The sequence below is a fragment of the Bos indicus x Bos taurus genome, chromosome 28 (assembly GCF_003369695.1).
Source record: "Bos indicus x Bos taurus breed Angus x Brahman F1 hybrid chromosome 28, Bos_hybrid_MaternalHap_v2.0, whole genome shotgun sequence".
Classification (NCBI taxonomy): Eukaryota; Metazoa; Chordata; class Mammalia; order Artiodactyla; family Bovidae; genus Bos; species Bos indicus x Bos taurus.
This window is the reverse complement of record NC_040103.1, coordinates 45,664,861-45,683,554: the sequence shown is the minus strand read 5'-3', so window position 1 is coordinate 45,683,554 and position 18,694 is coordinate 45,664,861. Positions and strand designations below refer to the sequence as shown.

Sequence of the window (18,694 nt, the reverse complement as noted above, 5' to 3'; positions counted from 1 at the left end):
GGGGGTGGGGTTGGGACAGAGGCGGCTCAGCTTCGCCCCCTCGAGGCCAGGTCCCTCCGCAGGCTAGCCGGGTTGCAGTTTCCCTTCTCCGCCTCCGAGCGCCTTTTTCTTCGTAGTCCCGCCCACCAAGGAAGCCAGTACAGCGCCTGCGCCTTCTACCTTGCCCCGCCTCCTAGCTAATCGGAAGTTAGCCGATTTCCCATAGTGCCCCGCGAGTGGCGGGCATGATAGTAAATCCGGTAGGCTCTCTGGCGGGTTTAAGTCGGCTTTGTTGCGGTTTCTCTTGTGCCAGGGCGCTGTAGGGAATTGGGGCCTGGTCAGTGCTTTGTCTGCGGATGCAATGGCGCTTCTCCGGGGCGTATGGGGCGTGCTGAATGCGCTGGGAAAGTCAGGAGCGGATCTCTGCGCGGGCTGTGGCAGTCGACTGCGCTCTCCCTTTAGGTAAGCCTGCTTGCCTGCACCTTCGGAGGCGGAAGGGTTCAGGACGCCTTGGGGTTAGAATGTAGACGCTGTTCTCCGCTTTCTGTCCCCCCTGAAATGGTCAGGACTGACTTAGCCCTGTGATTCCGACCTCGACCTTGCCAAGGGGATGATAGCTTTGAGACGAGGCCTTACTGCTTCAGTACCCCTTGCCTTCCTTCCGGTCACCTTTCCCCTCCTCCCGTCCCTCCTCATTCTCGTACCTTGGAGCACCGGGTTCGTTGTCCCCTGCGAAGTCGCCGCAAAGTCTCCTGCCTTCATCTAGCCATTGAGGCGAAGCCCAGGAGCTGGAGATACATGCTTTCCTTCACTCTCTGCCCTTGCTAGGGGGTTAGGGCTTTTGAGACTTCAGTTTTGCAAGCTCTTTCCCCTGGATAGGACAGGATTTTAAATATCATTAGTGTTCTTGCCGAAGGTGTTAGGTGTCAGATATGTAGCATCTTGATATCTTGCTTGGCATCTGTGTGCACGTAATTATGAATACAGGTACTTAAATGTTTAACACTGGTTATTTTCTTTTTATTTATATGTAGTTTTGCGTATGTTCCAAAATGGTTTTCATCCAGCTTGAGTGGTTATCCAAAGAAGCCCATGACTTCATACGTTCGATTTTCTAAAGAACAGCTGCCCATATTTAAAGCTCAGAACCCAGGTAAGGAGTTTGGGTTATATACTCTTCTCTGATGTACTAAAGATGCCACTAAGCAGTTAAATTGCAGACTTGATTTTCAGTATCAAGGCATCTGTTGAATGCAGAAACATAACCATTCTGTGTGATGGCCTGTAAAATAGATATAACATGGGCTTGTATGAAAGCCACCTGCCAATGCAGGAGACATAGGAGTCGCGGGTTCAATCCCTGGGTAGGGAAGATCCCCTAGAAAAGGGAATGGTGACCCGCTCCTTTATTCTGGCCTGGAAAATTATGGACAGAGGAGCCTGGCAGGCCACAGTCCATGGATTTGCAGAATCAGACACGACTGAAGCGACCTAGCAGGCATGCATAAGGAATCAGTGTAAGCACAGCAGTAAGGTAATTTTACCAAATAAAAATGCTTTAAATGTAATTGAGAACTGGTGAAAGCTATTTTAAAAATAGCATGTAGAATGCAAAGTACTTAGGAAAGAGGATAAAAAAGCTGAATTTGGGGCCTTGTGGCCATTGGCCCAGAGGACCATTGACGAATCATTTTACCTCTTGCTTAGCTCCTGCTTCTCCCACTGCAAATTATTAATAAAGTTGCAGTGAAATAATTTATGTGGATGTGTTGCATAAACTTGAAAGCTGAATACAGGTTATTGTTAATTTTAAGAGCTTTTTGACTGAAAGCCAGTTGAATTTCTGAAAGATTTCCAGTTAGGTTTGTTGACTCCCTAGAAAGACTGGGTCCTTATTGGGGCTGTAGTGTAAAGATAGTGACCAAATTAGTAATTGCTGAGCTTTTCTTATAATTCCTAAAGCTTTTTCATATGCATTATATCACAGGGCACTTATGAAAATCATGTGAGCTGTAATAGTCACGTAAAGAACTGGTTTAAGAGACATGCTTCAGTACTCACATCTTTTGAAATGTAGGAGTTGAAACTAACAAGTAGTTTGTTAAATCATTTATACCTTGTCATTCCAGTTAAGATGGGAAGGAAATGGAGAAAAATTATTTGGTTTTAGAATAATTTAGCTTGTTTGCAAACAATATTTCTGTAATTTAGATACAGGTGGTGTTATATGAATCAAGACTATATTTTGTTGTTTAGTCAGGTTTTATGAACTTGGTCATTCCTGAAAGACTTGAAAAAAATGTTTTTGATTGAAATATGAAGTAGAAAACTTGTAGACACTGATTCCCCAATTGCTTTAACTTAGTAATCAATTCCTGAGGACCATTTTGGTGGTAAGTGGTACTATTCCTTAATTTAATCATTAGATAATAGACTTTAATAATGTTAGATAAAATATTAAATTATTTATTGTACTTAAATTAGTTGGTTAAAGAAAAACTAAATAATTTTAAGTTGTGTGTGGTAAAATGTCTGTAAAAATACTTAATTTTAGAGCTAATGGATTATTCTTTCCTGAAAGTCTTTAGAAATTGATCCAGAGATGTAAAATGGTGATACCAATTTTTATTTCATTTCATAGATGCAAAAAATTCAGAACTAATTAAAAAAATTGCCAAGCTATGGAGGGAACTTCCTGATTCAGAGAAAAAGGTAAGCATATAAATTTTTAACATTGCTGACCAGTTACTTTGCAGGTAAGGACAACTGTCATGTCCTTTAAGGAAAAAGATGACCCAGAGTTTTTTTTTTTAACGTTTGTTATCTCAAAGGAATGTCATACTTTCTCATCCACATAAATGATGAGAATATGGATAAATGGCAGTGGTGATGAAGCGTTGGTTTTTGAAGCAATTTGAAGTTGGAGGCCAGTTGCTAGACCTTCACCTTGGATAACACATTTGAAGAACACGTGATTTATAAGTGGGATTTCAGAGTGCATTTTCCACTTGGTGGTTCAGTCAGTTTGCTGAAGTTACGCAGTTGTCCTTCCCCGTCAGGTGTGCTATGTTTAATTAGCCAGCAATAGTTTATCAACTTCTTATTTGGATTTTTTTATAGATATATGAAGATGCTTACAGGGCAGACTGGCAGGTATACAAGGAAGAGATAAACAGAATTCAAGAACAACTAACTCCAAGTCAAATGGTATCTTTGGAAAAAGAAATCATGCAGAAACGTTTAAAAAAGAAAGCGTTAATAAAAAAGAGAGTGAGTATGGTTGGCATAAAACTGAAATTTGGCAAAAAACTGAAATTTATATATCTATAAATACAGGTTTGCTTTTTTTCCTTTGGCAAAAAACTGAAATTTATGTATCTATAAATACAGGTTTTTTCCCTTGTTTTGGTGACGTGGTAGAGAATGACTTCAGTTAGGAAAAAATAGGATAGTTTCCTTCTGCCACTAGGACCACGTGCCTTTGAGTATGTTGTAAACCGTTTTTGCTCCTTTTGGATGTGTCTGAGTTCGAGATACATAATTAGGACTGGTGTGAAAGCTGTAGGAACAGAGTTAGGAAACAGGAAGATCAGGAATAGCAAAAGTCTTGATTCTCTGTCATTTCTAGAGTACCTTACTGATTTGAATTGTTCTATAGGTGATGGTGAATTTGATTCTGAATATTGCTGAATAGACTGAATTCATTAACTTATCAATGTTTTAAAAATACCTATTGTAGATAATAAAATTAAAGTGCCTTTAGGATGAAATTCAATTTTTCCTCATTAAAAATCCCACATGGTTCAAAATTAGTGGCTTCCAGTTTAAGGTATTAGTCCATATAAATTCTATTGTTTGACAGACTACATCTTTCCATACTATTAGGTGTGAGGTGGTGAACTTGCTGATCCAGTATATATACCATAAAAAATGATCATCAGAGCAAAAGCTTACTTCTCTGAAAAAGTAGATTCCAGCCTTTAGTATGAAGTGATGGAATCTCTCTTCCTGATCGCTGTGTCTTAAGCCCTCCTAGCTCTTGGGTTGAGGACTCACCCAATTTCAAGTCAATGATAGTAATCGGAGACTGCTAATCCAATCAGTAAAAGGAAGCCAGAAAAAATAGGGATGGTATTTGGAGGGTGGAAAACTAGGGTTTATTCTCTCTTGAGCTCTCCCTTGCTCTTTAATGCACCCAACTAGTACTTTGAGTGGGGAGGACCAGAAATGAAGATTGAGCAGATATAAGGAGTTTCTTATTCAGGTATTTCTGTTCCTTTCTCTGTTGTATTCCAGTTCAGTTCAGTTGCTCAGTTGTGTCTGACTCTTTGGTACCCCATGGACTGCAGCATGGCAGGCCTCCCTGTCCATTAGCAACTTCTGGAGGTTACTCAAACTCATGTCCATTGAGTTGGTGATGCCATCCAACCATCTCATCCTCTGTCATCCCCTTCTCCTCCTACCTTCAATCAGGGTCTTTTCCAGTGAGTCAGTTCTTCGTACCAGATGGCCAAAGTATTGGAGTTTCAGCTTCAGCATCAGTCCTTCCAGTGAATATTCAGGACTGATTTCTTTTAGGATGGACTGGTTGAATCTTCTTGGAGTCCAAGGGGCTCTCAAGAGTCTTCTCCAACACCACAATTCAAGACATCAATTCTTGAGCGCTCAGCTTTGTTTATGATCCAACTCAACATCCATACATGACTACTGGAAAAACCATAGCCTTGACTAGACAGACCTTTGTTAGCAAAGTAATGTCTCTGGCTTTTTAATATGCTGTCTAGGTTGGTCATAACTTTCCTTCCAAGGAGCAAGCATCTTTTAATTTCATGGCTGCAATCACCATCTGCAGTGATTTTGGAGCCCAAAAAAATAAAGTCTGACACTGTTTCCACTGTTTCCCCATCTATTTCCCATGAAGTGATGGGACCATATGCCATGATCTGTTTTCTGAATGTTGAGTTTTAAGTCAACTTTTTCACTCTCCTCTTTCACTTTCCTCAAGAGGCTCTTTAGTTCTTTACCTTCTGCCATAAGGGTGGTCTCATTGGCATATCTGAGGTTATTGATATTTCTCCCAGCAGTCTTGATTCCAGCTTGTGCTTCATCCAGCCCAGCGTTTCTCTTGCATGTGTGCTATACATATTGTAGTTGTCCAGTAGGGGTTGGATGTTCTTTTTTTTTCCCTCTTCAGTCTTTGTTCTCTTTACTTTCGGATTTTCGAGGATTTTTTTTTTTTTTAGCCATGCTGTGTGGCTTTTGGGATCTTAGTCCCTTGACCAGGGATTGAAGGTGTGCCCCCTGCAGTGGAAGGTTGGAGTCCTAACCACTGGACTGCCAGGGAATTCCCTTTATCTCCAGCACTTCTTTTGGGTTCTTTCTTATGATTTCCCTCTGCTTACAATGCCTGTTCTTGCAGGCTGTCTAGAATCCTTACCATATTAATCACAGTTGTTTTAAAATCCTGGTCTGATAATTTTGTATCCCTGCCAGTTCTGATGCTTGTTTTGTTTCTTTATGTTAGGCTTTTTGTCTTTTAGTATGCTTTGGGATTTTTTTTCTTGATAGTTAGACATATGATGTGCTGGGTAAAAGGAACTGCTGTATATGGGCCTTGGTAATGTGGTAAGGCATGGGGCAGGGGAAGCATTCCACAATCTTATGATTAGGTCTTGGTCCTTTAATAGGGCTTCCTTGGAGACTCAGTGGTAAAGAATACACCTGCCAATGCAGAAGACCAGTCGGGAAGATCCCCTGGACAAGGAAACGGCTGCCCACTCTAGTATTCTTGCCTGGGAAATCCCGTAGACAGAGGAGCCTGGTGGGCTACAGTCCCTGGGGTTGCAAAAGAGTCAGATATGAGTTAGCAGTTAAAACACAAAAAACCCTTTAATGAGCCTGTAGCTTTGCGCTTAGGTGGTACAGGATGGCTAAAGTGAGCTGCAGTCTAGTATTTCCTTTCATTGAGGTCTTTTAGGCTCTTGATAGTATACCAGCAGGTTAGGTTCTTAATGTTTATTTGTGTGTTTATTTTTTATTTGACTGCACCAGATCATTAGTTGCAACACGTGGGATCTACTGTCCCAACCATAGATTGAATCCCAACCCCCTGCATTGGGAGCACAGTCTTAACCGGTAAACCACCAGGGAAGTCCCAGCAGATTAGGTTCTGATTAACTAGTTTCCCTTGAGGGCAGGCCTTGTTAAGAATAATAAAGTACTCTGGCATTTCGAAATGATTCCTTTTCTTCCTGCTGAAAGCAAGAGGGGTTTTTTTTTCCCTTGATATTTACTGTGGGAATCTGGTCAAGTTCCTGGAGAAAAACCTCACAGTATTATGAGGCTTTCCTATGAGTGGTGGTAGCTCTCAGAGCTGTCCACATGGAGCTTCCAGCAGTTAGTCAGCTGTGGTTCAGTTTCCTCCACACCACTGGTTTCCATTCCTCTATCTGTTCCAGTAAGTCTCGACTCCCTGTGTTCACCTGTCTGTGTCTGTCTCCAATCTTGAGAGCAGCACTTCACCCTGTGTCCCCTCTTCAGTGGATCCAAGAGAGTTGATTTTGCAGTCTGATCAGCTTTATACTTATTGGATGGAGTGCTGACTTCCAAACTCCTTACATGTAGAACCAGAAACTTAGAAGTCTGAGTGACTTTTCCGTAAGACTTCCATTTGCTCTCCCTGTTGGAATTTTTCTTCCCATTAGATTCCCAGTTCCAGCTACTTGCAGTTTAGGTGAGAGGTGGGGGCCAGGCAGTTGCAAGTGAAGCACCTGGAAGAAATAGCTAGCAGTGGCTCTAGAAACAGAAGGGGAGATGCCTCCTCTCCCGAGGGGCTCAGGGCTGAGAGAGTGACCTCCGTATGTAAATCAGAGGAGCCCTGCTTATGAATGAAAGTTGGGTTCGTTATTGACTGTAAACCAAATTGCCATTAAAACCCCCATCGTTTTATAAATTTCTATCTAAGTTCAGAAACTCAGTAGGTTAGGATGAGGCAGTGGCCTTCATTAGACAATGCAGCAAATGCGCCAATGTTCTTGAGTTGTCAAGTGGGAGTACGTAGTGCTTTGTCCAAGGAGAAGTGGTGCCTTACAAGGATAAAACGGGTTTTTTTTTAATGTTTAAAAAGATTTTGTACATCCTGCTCATTTATTCAGTTCATGGAGACCATAAACATAATATGTAAAGGAAATGTTTCTGTATGAAAAGTAACTTATAAAATCTATTAGGATTTTCAAAACAGTACTAATCAAAAATTCTGATCCCAAGAGGGAACAATCGCATACTCATAATGTTCATTTTAAAGAATATTCTGTAATTCATGGTAGTGAATGAAGTTTCTCTAGGTAAATTTAAGTATCATAGAGTTTAAAACTTTATCTCACCTTTCATTTTTTTTACTCAGGAGTTAACAATGCTTGGAAAACCGAAAAGACCTCGCTCAGCTTATAACATTTTTATAGCTGAACGTTTTCAGGAAGCTAGGGATGGCACATCACAGGTAAAACAAAACTCTGTATGTTTTAAAAATGTTTACTCTAATTTTTAAAATAATATAGACAGGAAACTTTAGGGGTGCAACCTGTCAAGTGGTGAAAAAAAGTGGTAAATTACTATAAAGAAATAGTATATATAAATAAGACCTAAAAATCCTTTTTCTTACCACATAAAATGTTTAAAATTTGAATGTGTTATATATACATATTCAGCCATGTATATACATAGTCAACTTTTTAAATTAAAAAACAAAATTTTCACCTTTATAGGAGTGTTCAAGTTCTGGAGACTTTTCTTATCCAGCACTTCTGAATGGTTTTACAATCACTGGGAAAGAATGAGAGAGAGAGGTATAATGTTTCATACTGGGATTTGAGTGTGGCTTCATGTTACGCCCTTTAAACATTTTTGGTTATCCCATGGGAATGTATTATATTACACATATGAATGGTATCTATGTCTGCAGAAAGAAGAAAACAGCTTGTCATTCTTGCTGTGGCTTAGTCTTTCCTTTATTTCCTTTTTAGAGGCTCCAAATTGTTAGTTGTACTATTCCTCTTTTAATATGCCATGGTAAGAAAAGTTGTCTGCTCGGATTCCTAATTCTTGTCAGTGTGAGATGGAGGTTTTTGCCACTCTGATTCTTTGGGTTATTTAGATCTGTAGTTCATTTCACAGATCCTGTTGGACATATGATTAAATGATGTGTATATGTAACGTATTTTTCTGGCTATATATGATTTCACTGACTACTTCCCTTGGGATTTTATTTTCCTTTTGAAAAGTAGTACCATTTTATTTAGTGTTGTAGGACATCGTAGGTTACTTCTGAAAAACAAAAAGGGGATCTTCTCGGACCAGGGATTGAACCCATGTCTCCTGCATTGGCAGGTGGATTCTTAGCACTGAGCCACCAGGGAAGCCCTGGATTTTAAATTTAGTTTCCATGGCCCTACATTACTAAAACAGCAAGCCTGTTTATTTTTTTAGTTGGAATTTGCTCAGTCACTAACTAACTTTGGATTTCATTTTATTAGTATAAGAAGGTTTTGTGTTAGAGAATCCTTCTGAATCAGTAGTTCTCAACTCTGACTGCATCTTGGAATCACCTCAGAAGCTTCCTGGCTGGCCTTTATCTCTGAAATTAAAATTAATTTAATTCTATCATTTTTATTCATGTAAAAAAGTGCATTCTCATAGTTTTAAAGAATCAAATGAGGCTTGTTATGAAAGACACAAGTTTCCCTGTGCCGTCATGTTCCTCACTCCAGAAGCAAATGCATTCTGTTTTAGTTGATTCTTGTAGTATTTACCCCCATGTCTCTAAGTAATGTTCCTCCATTGTCACGTCCTGATTTTTCTAAAATTCTAAGCGTTACCTATATTTTAGGCATTCCCTCTCACTGTGTAAGGTGAGCGTTAACTCTGTCTCATCGCACTGTTCACTCTTCTGTCAGTCTGCCTCCCAATATAGTTACATAATTTGGGTTAGATCAGTATTGAGTACTTAATACTATGATGTGTGCATGCTAATTTGCTTTAGTCATATCCGACTCTTTGTGACCCTGTGGACTGTAGCCTTCCAGGCTCCTCTGTCCATGGGATTCTAGAGACAAGAATACTGGAGTGGGTTGCCATGCCCTCCTCCAGGGGATCTTCCTGACCCAGGGATCAAACCAGTGTCTCTTAAATCTCCTGCATTGGCAGGTGGATTCTTTACCACTAACGCCATCTGGGAAGCTCAGTGGCTCAGCCAGTAAAGAATCTGCCTGGAGAGGAGAGCCGGGTTTGATCCCTGGGTCAGAAAGAATCCCCTGGGGAAAGCAATGGCTACCTACCCCAGTATTCTTGCCTGGAGAGTGCCAGGGACAGAGGAGCCTGGAAGGCTATGGTCCATCGGGTTGCAGAGTTGGACGCAACTAAGCGACTAACGCTTTCTGCACTTAGAGCGTGGAATTAGCTCTGCTTTTCTGCTCCCCAAATGCTGTGTTGGTAGTGTCCTTTCCTATTGTCTTTGTCGCTGTGGATTTTATGCCTTTAGAAATTTTAGTTGTTTAATTAAAAAAAATAAATCACAGAAATGAATTGCTTACAGTTCTGAAGGTTAAAAGTCCACGATCAAGGCCACATCCTGGTGAGGGCCCTCTTCTGCTTCATAGCTGGCACCTTCTCTCTCTGTGTCCTCACATGGTGTGAGTGCTCATTTAATGTGATTTTAGATAGCACCAGAAGTAAATACCTTCCCATCCCTTTAATTTGTTTTCCATGAATTAGTTTTTTAGGTGAAAGATTGTTTATGCATGCAGCTTCATAAATTATTGTTTAACACACTGAATATGAAACTTGTGGATTAAATATAAGCAAAAAGATACGTTATGAAAGAACTAAAAGCATGAAAGCAATTCTTTCCAAAGCTAAGAGAGCAGTTATTTAATGAGTAACCATCCCTGAATATACTAGATGTATTTATAAAGGGAAGCTTAAAATACTCAAAATAGGCTCAGATACCATCTGGGTACCTCACTTTTTGTTGATAGGAAAACAAAATTCAGTGAAAGTTCTGGTCAGAATAGTGAAGTTAATAGTTCTAACTCTACTTCTTAAAATCACTGATGATATCCTCCTGCCTTTAATAGGCACTTTTCATCCCCCTCTCCCTCACATTCTCCGCCTCTCTCTCTCCTTCTTCTCTGCTCCTCATTCTCCACCCGCCCATTTTCCTCTTCAGTCTTTGCTCTCCGGTAGCAGCACCACAGGCTGTGTGAGGTGTACTCACTGTCTCTCTGCCTCTCCTCCAAATATGGGATTCCTGCATCCCTTTAATTTTATAGATTAAAGCTCCCAAGCCTAAGGGAGGTCATAGAACTTTTTCCGGGTCACATAGTTAAGCTCAGCTGTGTAGGAGGAGAATCGGCGCTGTGTTGCTCCTGTGGTGACAACTGAAACACAGTGCACAGACATGAGAGGTCAGAGAGCACTTAAGCCACAGAGGAGACAAAACAGTATTTGAGGCTAGTCTGTGACAGAGTAGCTTATATTTGAATATTAATATCTTTGAATTCAAAAAGATAAATATCTGCACAAACAAAGGAACCATCAACAAAATGAAAAGTAATCCTACCAAATGGGAGAAAATAATTTGCAAATAATTTAGAGAACTCATATGACTCATTCCCCCACCCCCGAAGAAAAAAATCTGATTAAAAAATGGGCAAAGGATCCGAATAGATATTTTCCCAAAGAAGACTTAGAGATGGCTAACAAGTATATGAAAAGGTGCTCAACATCATTGTCAGGGAAATGTAAAGCAAAACTACAATGAAGTACTCCCTCATATTTCTTAGAATGGCTCTTATAAAAAACAAGTACTACTGAAGCTGCAGTAGAAGGGGAACCCTTGTGCTGAAACAGTAACTCAGAACACATAGACACGAGCAACACGTTGGTGACTGCGCGAGTTGCTGGGTGGGGTGGGAGGGTGGAATGGGCAAAGGTGGTCGAAGGGCACAGACTTCACAAGCGCTGCACTGCACACCTGAATGTATTGTTACATGTTAGTTACAGCTCAGAGTTTTGAGGAGTCTTTGCCTGTGATTCTTGATATCTGAGTGTGTGTGGTTGGAATGAATAATAAAACAGCATCTTTCTTCAATCACTGAAGTCCCTGTATCTGGTACTTAAGTGTATATTGTTTTACAGGTAAAGCTGAAAGCTATAAATGAAAACTGGAAAAATCTCTCTAATTCTCAAAAGCAAGTAAGTAGTATGGTTTTAGTCCCAAGTGCCTAGTTAGAGTATCTGTGAGAATATATCAGGGCAAGGCTTGATTCATGTGAAAACAACTTTATATTACACAGTGTTTTAAAATCATTGTCATATTCTTGGAACCAGTTTGGCTTTTTTCTTTTGGTAGTTTTTGATTCCATATCAAACTGGTATTTAAAACAGTGTCCCTCGTAACTTAGTGTCATCATATCCAGTAATGATCACACCCTGCCCCTGTTGCTTTTCCACACTCCAAACCCTGAAATTGTAGCGACTTCATGAATACTTAAAAACCTTTATCTCTTATCTGTTTCTCATCTAATTTTTATCTCACAAGAATATTTCTTTCCAGCCCCCCTTTAACATATAGAATAGTAAAATAATTTCTAGAATATTTTTGGAGAGCATCCCAGAAATTAACTGCAAAGATTCCTCTAAAGAAATCATTTTAACAATTACACTCTTTCTCAGGTATATATTCAGCTTGCTAAAGATGATAAAATTCGTTATTATAACGAAATGAAATCTTGGGAGGAACAAATGATGGAAGTTGGACGAGAAGATCTTATACGTCGCTCAATTAAATACCCAGCAAAAAATGACCCTGAGAAGTTTTAAAATAGAAGATTGAGTTATGTTCATAATGGATAGACATAAGAAACCAACTAGGTCTCAATACCGGAAGCTGTTGTAAAATTAGAATGGATAAAGTTGGTGAACATTTATATTTAATTCCTTTTCTGTAGCCCATGGACTTCTGCCAGCCAATTCAATACATTTTGTATTGGTGTCTTGCTTTTGAAAACCCAAACAGATAAGACTTCATGTGGAATTTATTTTGTGTTTAGGAACTACTGAGCATCAAAATAATCCATGAAATGTAGCAGTGAATCATTTTACCTTTGATAAAGGTAAATCAGACTGTGAAGTTTTTTTATACTTGGTGATTATGGAAAAAATATTCTTGTTTCCTTATATTATGGAAGCAGGAGTTTCCTATTCATAAGTATCTCAAAGTTTGTAGAAGCCATAGTGTTCTATGATATAACTGCATTTTTAAAAGAGCATCCAGAACTCATGCTGGTAAATTCCAAATCCTGGGTATAATTCATATTATAATCAGACTTGATGGTTGTACATGTGAGGAATTTCTGGTATCAGTTGCAGCTTTTATAAAAGGTATAGATTTATAAACCTTTTCCTCATTATCTTTTTCCTAAATTAAAAACTAAAAAATTATGTACCAAATCTATGCATATTGTTTTATATTGCATAGAATAAAAATTATGTGTTTCCTAATTATGTTTTAAGGTGAAACATTCATTTTATAGCTTTCTGGGATTTTTGTTTGTTTTTTTAAACAAAGTAGGAGTTTGTATACTGAATTATTTTTTCTCTTATGTAAATATATTTATCCAGAAAGTAGAGAACTTATTTGGTGTAAGTTTTAAAATGAGAGATCTAAAAAAATCATGTCTCCAAAGTCTCTCAAATTGGAACCTATAATTTTTAAACATTTGCATAACATATAAAAGCCTGTATAATAATTAATAGCCAGTTCTAGCCTGATGCCCACATCCAGCCCACTGCCTGCTTTTCTTGGCCTTGTCAACTAAGAATTGTTCACAGTTTTAAATAGTTAAAAAAAACTAAGCATACTTCAAGACACATGAAAATTAATATGAAATTCAGTGTCCATAAAAAAATGTTTTATTGGAACACAGCCACACTCATCGATTATGGCTGTTTTTGTACAATAGTGCAGTTGACTTGGTTGCTACAGAGAGGTGCAGCCTGCAAAGACTGACCCGTATAGTGTGGAATGAGATGCTCTTAAGTTACTTGCTGTGGCTCAGTAAAATACATCTTAACAGTTTTCCAGTTAGCATTTAAACCTTACCCCTTCTAGCATTTGATTATCTTCTTAACAAGAGTCAAAGGTTTTTCAAAATCCACACCACCTTTTTGAGCAAAATATTCAACTGTCATCATCAGTTCACATGAATTTATAACTCAAAATTTATATATTTACTTTGTATTTTGCAAAAATATGCAAAAAAAAAATAAAAGTGTATATTCTACATCTCCAGAAAGAAGATTTTTGAAGTTTGTGGATAGAAAATAAGTAAAAGAATCACTAAAAAATGACTTGTTACGTACTGAACTTGGCAAAGGTCAGGACTGTAGGGAAAACTACAACTTAAGAGGACTAGCCTAAGATTTAAATATATGGAGCTGTTTGAAGTTTTCAGGCGGCTTTGCTCTCTGAATGGTAATGCAGGACACAGCCTGCCAGTATGTAAATGACCCTTGGTCTGAGGCTAGAGTGTTCTGGGGAAGAAGAGAGGGAAGAAAAGGACACGTGCTAGTGTCTCTCCCAAGCTTTCTCAGTTAGGTTTCCAGGAGAGAATTAAGCCCTAATTCCCTGGGGCATCTAGAATGGTACCAATTTTGTACCAGCCTTAGGAGAATGGAGAAAATAATCACTCAAATAATTTACTGTGTTCTGTGCTTCAGATGAGCCCAGGGAGCACATGGGAGTCGATGTTTATAATATTATAGAATGGGTGAGGAAGAGAAATGAATTATAAACTCCTGTAGCACAAATGTATAAAACACATCTGCGTACTTACCTTCTGAGCTCTAGGCATTTAGCTGCCTGTACTGTTTTACACCGAACACATTCAAATATCCAGTGTCTACGTTCTCATGTATATACTTAATATAGGGAGGACAGGTATGAAACAGTGAAAGGAGCTGTAGCAAAACCGTTTTGTTTCTAAAAGGGTGTCATTGTTAATACTTTAAATATTAGGATAATCTGATTTCACACCTTTCTTAATAAACTTCAGTACATGGCATACCATGTATTAAATGCCATCCATTTGTATATACAAATACTCTGTTATGAAGAATGAGAGCGTATATCAATAACCAGTGGCTAGGTGTGTAACCGGTGGCCATTCTTATATTGGCTGAACAAGAAACTAAAAGCTAAAGAATTGTGACCAGGGAAAAGATGCTTAAGTGAAAACAGCGTTTATGCTGTCTGAGCAGTCAGTCACAGAGACGCTTATGTTCACTAGAGTACCAGTATTAGATTTTATAAAACAATTGACAAGGGTGTGTGTAATTATTTTCTGATGTTTAAGGTATATGTGCAGATTCAGCCTACTGTAATAATGTAATTTTGCCATTGCTTTTGGCTAACTCCTTTTTTGGAAATGCCCTTTTTTTTTTTTTAATGTATATGCTTTTTTAAATAGTTGGCCATGAATGTGTATATTTACATTTCTGAATTAAAATGCAGTTAAAGTAACTGGCAAGTTTTATTGATATTTGTGACATTTACTGTACCTGAAATTAATCACCACCAGATTGTCCGAAAGCAGCAGGAACTTCTTATATAGGTAAGTAACTAATTTCCATTATTTCTCTTAATTTTACCAATCTTTTTACTGTAAGACTACTCCAACAACAACAACAAAAATACTCTTTTCTTTCCTTTTCTCTCCTCACAGCCACTATTCCTCTTCCTTTTCAAAGCACCAAGCTCTTACAGACAAATTTGAAAATGTTACAAGTGCAGATAATATGTTTTGAAATTTTAAAGCAGTAATACTCTTTTAAATTGAACTTTGGGGAAGAATAAGAAATGAACGTATTTATTATTATTTTCAATTTGTAAAATTTTCCAAATAGTAAAACTGTACAAAGTTAGTATCATCATTCTCTCACATTGTTCACAAATAAAATATTTTTGGTAATCATTGATTATATTTGATGGCAAATACATAAAACATGAAACCATCTTCTAGCACATTAAAAATACTTTAAAAAATTTTTACTGGCTAAAAAACTACATACTTAAAATTGACTGTAAACAAAATTTTAAATAGGCTAAACATTTAAAAATTACCCTAATGGCAGAAAGTAAAGAAGAACTAAAGAGCCTCTTGAAGGTGAGAGAGGAGAGTGAAAAAGCTGGCTTGAAACTCAACATTCAAAAAACTAAGGTAATTGCATCTGTTCCCATCACTTTATGGCAAATAGAAGAGGAAAAATTGGAAGCAGTGACATGTTATTTTCTTGGATTCCAAAATCACTGTGGATGGTGACTACAGCTGTGAAATTAAAAGACACTTACTCCTTGGAAGGAAAGCTATGACAAATCTAGACAGTGTATTAAAAAGCAGACATTACTTTGCTGACAAAAGTCTGTATAGTCAAGGCTGTTTTTCCAGTAGTCAGGTACAGAAAAGTGAGAGCTGGACCATAAAGGAGGCTGAGCACTGAAGAGTTGATGCTTTCAAACTGTGGCTCTGAGAAGACTCTTGAGAGTCCCCTGGACTGTAAGGAGATCAAATCAGTCAGTCCTAAAGGAAATCAACCCTGAATATTCATTGGAAGGACTAATGCTGAAGCTGAAGCTCCAATACTTTGGCCACCTGATATGAAGACCTGACTCACTGGAAAAGACCCTGATGCTGGAAAAAATTGAAAGCAAAAGGAGAAGAGGGTGGTAGAGGATGAAATGGTTAGAAACCAAACTGTGTCAGATGAAATTCATCCACCTCTGAGCCCTGCAAAGGATTGCCTTTTGAGTACAAGTGCTGTTGCATTTTATGGGAATATAAATTATGCAAATTTGAAATAATATGAATATTTGAAAGTTGTATATTATGCATGACGTTTGAAATAGTGCAATATTAAAATTTTTAAAAGTGGCTTGGAGTCATAGAATTTCAAAACACTCTTGAACAGCAAAGTGAGGGCAGTGTTTGATATTACTATATGCAGTCACCTTTAACACAGAATTTAACTTTATCGTGTTAGTTTCCTATATATGTTGTGTATGTGCTTTGAAAGTTTTGTAAATGATCTGCTGACTTGTACTGCTATTTTAATATTCAGTGTTGTTATAATCCAAAATTTTTTTTTTAAAATAAGCTAACCCAAATATTCATTTAGGAGTGGTGGTAATGCTTCTGCTGTAAAACATTTCTAAAAACTGGTAACTCTGGAACAGAATCATGCTTTTAATAAAATTTAATTCTGATGCACTGTTTAGTTGGATTGATAGATAATAGCTTGGGATACTTACAACCTATGGAGCAGATTAAATCAAAACTTCTCTATCCTATTTGTAGTTCTATGATTTTTTTAATATAAATTTATTTTAATTGGAGGCTAATTCCTTCACAGTATAGTAAGTGTAATAAAATTGGTTTTGCCATACATCAACATGAATCCGCCACTGGTGTACACGTGTTCCCCATCCTGAACCCTCCTCCCACCTCCCTCCCCATACCATCCCTCCGGGTCATCCCAGTGCACCAGCCCTGAGCATCCTGTATCATGCATCGAACCTGGACTGGCAATTCGTTTCACATATCATATTATACATGTTTCACTGATGGACTCTGTGGGAGAGGGCGAGGGTAGATCTATGATTTTTAAGCGTTCTCTCTCTGGAACCCTCCTGGCAGCCAGTGGTTAAGACTGCAGTCCCATTGCACAGGGCATGGGTTTGATCTTGACCTGAACTAGGCTCCCGCATTCTGCCTGGCACAGCCGAAAACAAAAAAACAACAGAGGAATACCCTCTTTGCACTTTTTTCCAATGGGAAAATTAGTACTTGATGAGTGAATCTTGTCCACTCCACTATGTATTATATAATGCATGGGTTTGTTGAATCTTGGCTTAAAAAAGACAGCTTCAAAAACCTAACACAACCTCTGTAAGACACTCTTAGGATGAGGCACTTAGAATATGGACTTTGTATTAGATGTTTTTTATGGTTAAATTTTATAGGTGGGATAATGGTATAGTGATTATGTAAAAGTATGTCCTTAGAAGATACAGGATGACACATGTAGGGCTCAAGTTTCATCACAAGTAAAGACACATCTAGATAAAGCCATAGAAAGATACTAACGTCTGTTGATTCCAGATGAAGTATGCCTACTCACTGAATCTTCTAAATTTTCTGTTTGAAATTGTTGAAATATTTGGACAATTTTAAATATATTGGGAAATATATTGACCAAGAAAATGTTTATATTGCTTACTGAAATTCTTATGGCTTGGAAATCCCATTTGAGTAAAACATGAAATGGTTGTGCATGTTACCTAGGAGAGATGATACTTTTTGCAGTTGTGCATTTTCACTTTGAACAGTTTTGTGTATTGCCAATGTCAACCGAAAAAGAATGCACAACCTAAAAGCTGAGAGTCGTTTTTTACAACGTTCTTAGGACTTCAGGCCTGGGAGGCGGCCTCTCAAGTAACCTTGGGAAAGCTGCTCCAAGGAGGCGAGGGGGTTAGCTAGGATATACAGGGGTTTTGCAACAAAGGGCAGATAGTCTGAATGATACAAAATTATTGTAAATTAAAGGAAAACCAAACATCTACAAAATTATTGTAAATTAAAGGAAAACCAAACATCGCAAGGAAATTAGCGCTTTTCTACACTTGGGAAGGTAGAAGAGTCTGGGCTCAAACCAATCCTTTGATACGCACCTCGGCTATCGGCCAGTATCCTGAGCTTCCTCAGGGCGCACCATGGGGTGTGGTTGCAATCTGAAGGCTGCCAGAAGGCGGGTATTCCTTATTTCCTTTCTGAGTTCCCTTCAGTTCAGTCGCTCAGTCATGTCCAACTCTTTGCGACCCCATGAATGCAGCACACCAGGCCTCCCTGTCCATCACCAACTTCTGGAGTTCACTTAAACTTACGTCCATCCAGTCAGTGATGCCATCCAGCCATCTCCTCCTCTGTCGTCCCCTTCTCCTCCTGCCCCCAATCCCTCCCAGCATCAGAGTCTTTTCCAATGAGCCAACTCTTCGCATGAGGTGGCTAAAGTACCAGAGTTTCAGCTTTAGCATCATTCCTTCCAAAGAACACCCAGGGCTGATCTGCTTTAGAATGGACTGGTTGGATCTCCTTGCAGTCCAAGGGACTCTCAAGAGTCTTCTCCAACACCACAGTTCAAAAGCATCAATTCTTCAGTGCTCAGCTTTCTTCACAGTCCAACTATCACATCCATACATGACCACAGGAAAAACCATAGCCTTGACTAGATGGACCTTTGTTGGCAAAGTAATGTCTCTGCTTTTGAATATGCTATCTAGGTTGGTCATAACTTTTCTTCCAAGGAGTGTCTTTTAATATCATGGTTGCAGTCACCATCTGCAGTGATTTTGGAGCCCAGAAAAATAAAGTCTGACACTGTTTCCACTGTTTCCCCATCTGTTTGCCATGAAGTGATGGGACCAGATGCCATGATCTTAATTTTCTGACTGTTGAGCTTTAAGCCAACTTTTTCACTCTCCACTTTCACTTTCATCAAGAGGCTTTTGAGTTCCTCTTCACTTTCTGCCATGAGGGTGGTGTCATCTGCATATCTGAGGTTATTGATATTTCTCCTGGCAATCTTGATTCCAGCTTGTGCTTCT

At 38.7% G+C, this 18,694-nt stretch overlaps 1 protein-coding gene across 1 annotated transcript; it reads left to right on the top strand.

Moving 5' to 3' along the window:
• Window positions 1-26: 26 nt before the first annotated feature.
• Window positions 27-14,557, top strand: TFAM (transcription factor A, mitochondrial). The gene is made up of 7 exons (XM_027530469.1): window positions 27-441; window positions 1,014-1,132; window positions 2,621-2,691; window positions 3,100-3,249; window positions 7,382-7,477; window positions 11,173-11,229; window positions 11,710-14,557. Exons 1-7 carry the CDS (start codon window positions 341-343, stop codon window positions 11,854-11,856), a joined length of 741 nt encoding a protein of 246 aa, XP_027386270.1. The 5' UTR covers window positions 27-340; the 3' UTR covers window positions 11,857-14,557.
• The last annotated feature ends 4,137 nt before the right edge of the window (window positions 14,558-18,694 follow it).